Source organism: Lucilia cuprina, chromosome 4 (assembly GCF_022045245.1).
Source record: "Lucilia cuprina isolate Lc7/37 chromosome 4, ASM2204524v1, whole genome shotgun sequence".
In the NCBI taxonomy this organism is placed as follows: Eukaryota; Metazoa; Arthropoda; class Insecta; order Diptera; family Calliphoridae; genus Lucilia; species Lucilia cuprina.
The window spans coordinates 47,741,980-47,743,742 of record NC_060952.1 but is presented as its reverse complement, the minus strand read 5'-3'; the positions used below and the strand labels follow the sequence as shown (position 1 = coordinate 47,743,742).

The 1,763-nt window shown below is 37.2% G+C and overlaps 1 protein-coding gene across 1 annotated transcript; it reads right to left on the bottom strand.

The window, feature by feature from the left end:
- Positions 1-122: 122 nt before the first annotated feature.
- On the bottom strand, positions 123-1,605 carry LOC124419624 (putative nuclease HARBI1). Its single transcript, XM_046949811.1, has 4 exons — positions 1,149-1,605; positions 944-1,088; positions 340-883; positions 123-284 (listed from the first exon to the last, which is right to left on the bottom strand). Exons 1-3 carry the CDS (start codon positions 1,548-1,550, stop codon positions 576-578), a joined length of 855 nt encoding a protein of 284 aa, XP_046805767.1. The 5' UTR covers positions 1,551-1,605; the 3' UTR covers positions 123-284; positions 340-575.
- Between the last annotated feature and the right edge of the window lie 158 nt (positions 1,606-1,763).

Below are 1,763 nucleotides of genomic sequence, written 5' to 3'. Positions count from 1 at the left end.
AATAACTTGCGCTTACAAAATATCAAACGCAAAGGAAACGAATCATGTAAGTAAGCACAAATAAATGTTTATATTTATATCTAAATTGTTATTTTTTAGGGAAAAGCCGAAAAAGTAGCAGACTCAGCAACGCCAGTTCGAAATCCTAGTTGATTTTATGGAGCAACATAGCGATTTGGCAAAGGGACAGTTGCAGTGTGGAAATGCCAAACAACGCGCCAACAATTTGTGGACAAAATTGGCAGACGACCTTAATTCTAATGGACCTCCTGTAAGGGATGTAGCTGGTTGGAAAAAAGTAATGTATTATGATATTTTTATATAAAACGTGAAACTAACACAGTATTAATATGAATATTTGTGCACATGTGCATATAGGTTTGGTCTGACCTAAAAACCCACACGAAGGTTAAGATGGGCAAGAATAAAATTAGCATTTTCAGCACGGGTGGTGGTGTCTCACAATATTGCCCACTTTCTTCTATGGAGGAACAAATCATAAATCTTCTTCAAATGGAAGAAGCCGTCAATGGACGGGCAACATCAACATACTTTGGCACAAGTAGTAACGTTAGTCACGATGTTTCAGCAAACAAAGAGCCTGCAGAAGCAATTTCGTGTATTGGTAGTTGTACATTAAAATTAGAACAAATATTGTGCAGGGCACAGCAAACGTTCATTATTTGAACCACTCTTTCCGGTGCGTAATGCAACTCTCTGGCTGCTAACAGGCACCGAAATCTGCCTTTTAAAACACCAAACACTCTCTCAATTATAGACCTTCCTATGCAAAACTGTTTATTATAAAAAGCTTCGGACGAGTTTTCCGTTGCGTTTCTGTATGGAGTAAGTAGCCAGGGTTCCAAGGGATAGCCCGAATCGCCTTTTAGAAAATTAAAAAATAAGTAAGAAAAAAATTTTAAAATTATTTTAAGTTAATTACCAATCAGCCAAAATCCCTTTTCTCCTCTTTCGAAACGTTCTTTTAATTTTTGCTTTGCATTAGAAAGGGCCCAAACATGTGAGTCATGGCTTGCACCACCGTATCGGCAACCAATAAATCTTATTATCATTTTGTGATCACATATCTAAAAATTTAATATCAAAGTAAGATTTAATGGCAAATGCAAATATAAACATTCACATACCACCATAGCGTTCATACTGTGCTTTAATTTTCTGTTGAAGTATAAGTGCTCGTTCCTGGCTGGTCGAATCATTTGTATATGGGTACCATCCACTGCTCCAATCACCCCAGGAATGCCACATGTATGTAAAAATCCTCTTTTAATTTCGTTTTCCTCTTCAGCAGTAACCTCGAATTTGATGTGCTTGGGACAGAGTATTCGCTCAATCACCATGCAAACTTCTTGTAAGCAACGCGACATAGATTGCTGCGATAATCCTAAGAGATGGTCTTGGCCAATTTGGTGTTGACATCCACCTTGCCCAAGCAATTTCAAAGCAGCGGCAACTTTTATTGCGGTTGGAATTGCTGTGGATCTCTTTGGAACGATGAGGTCGTGTTGAATAGCGTTTAATACATACATAAACGCATCTTTACTTAGTCTAAAGTTTTGTATAAAACTATAAAAAAGGAATGTTTAAAAACATGTTTCACATGATACGTACTCCTATTTTCATACCTTTGGTCATTTAGGGAGAGTATATCCGATCTATCTCTCAAAATTCTCCTTGTAATACGTTCCACATGTTCATTTTCTTCCTCAAACCATAACGCCACCGAATCCATTACAATTTAT

What these genes read in the sequence shown, in the direction of transcription:
- LOC124419624 (XM_046949811.1), bottom strand. Translation starts at nt 1,550, where the DNA reads ATGTATGTATTAAACGCTATTCAACACGACCTCATCGTTCCAAAGAGA. An exon ending in ACAGTATGAACGCTATGGTG is followed by an intron (nt 1,089 to 1,148) that starts GTATGTGAATGT and finishes TTAAATTTTTAG; the next exon opens with ATATGTGATCACAAAATGAT. An exon ending in AAAGGGATTTTGGCTGATTG is followed by an intron (nt 884 to 943) that starts GTAATTAACTTA and finishes ATTTTCTAAAAG; the next exon opens with GCGATTCGGGCTATCCCTTG.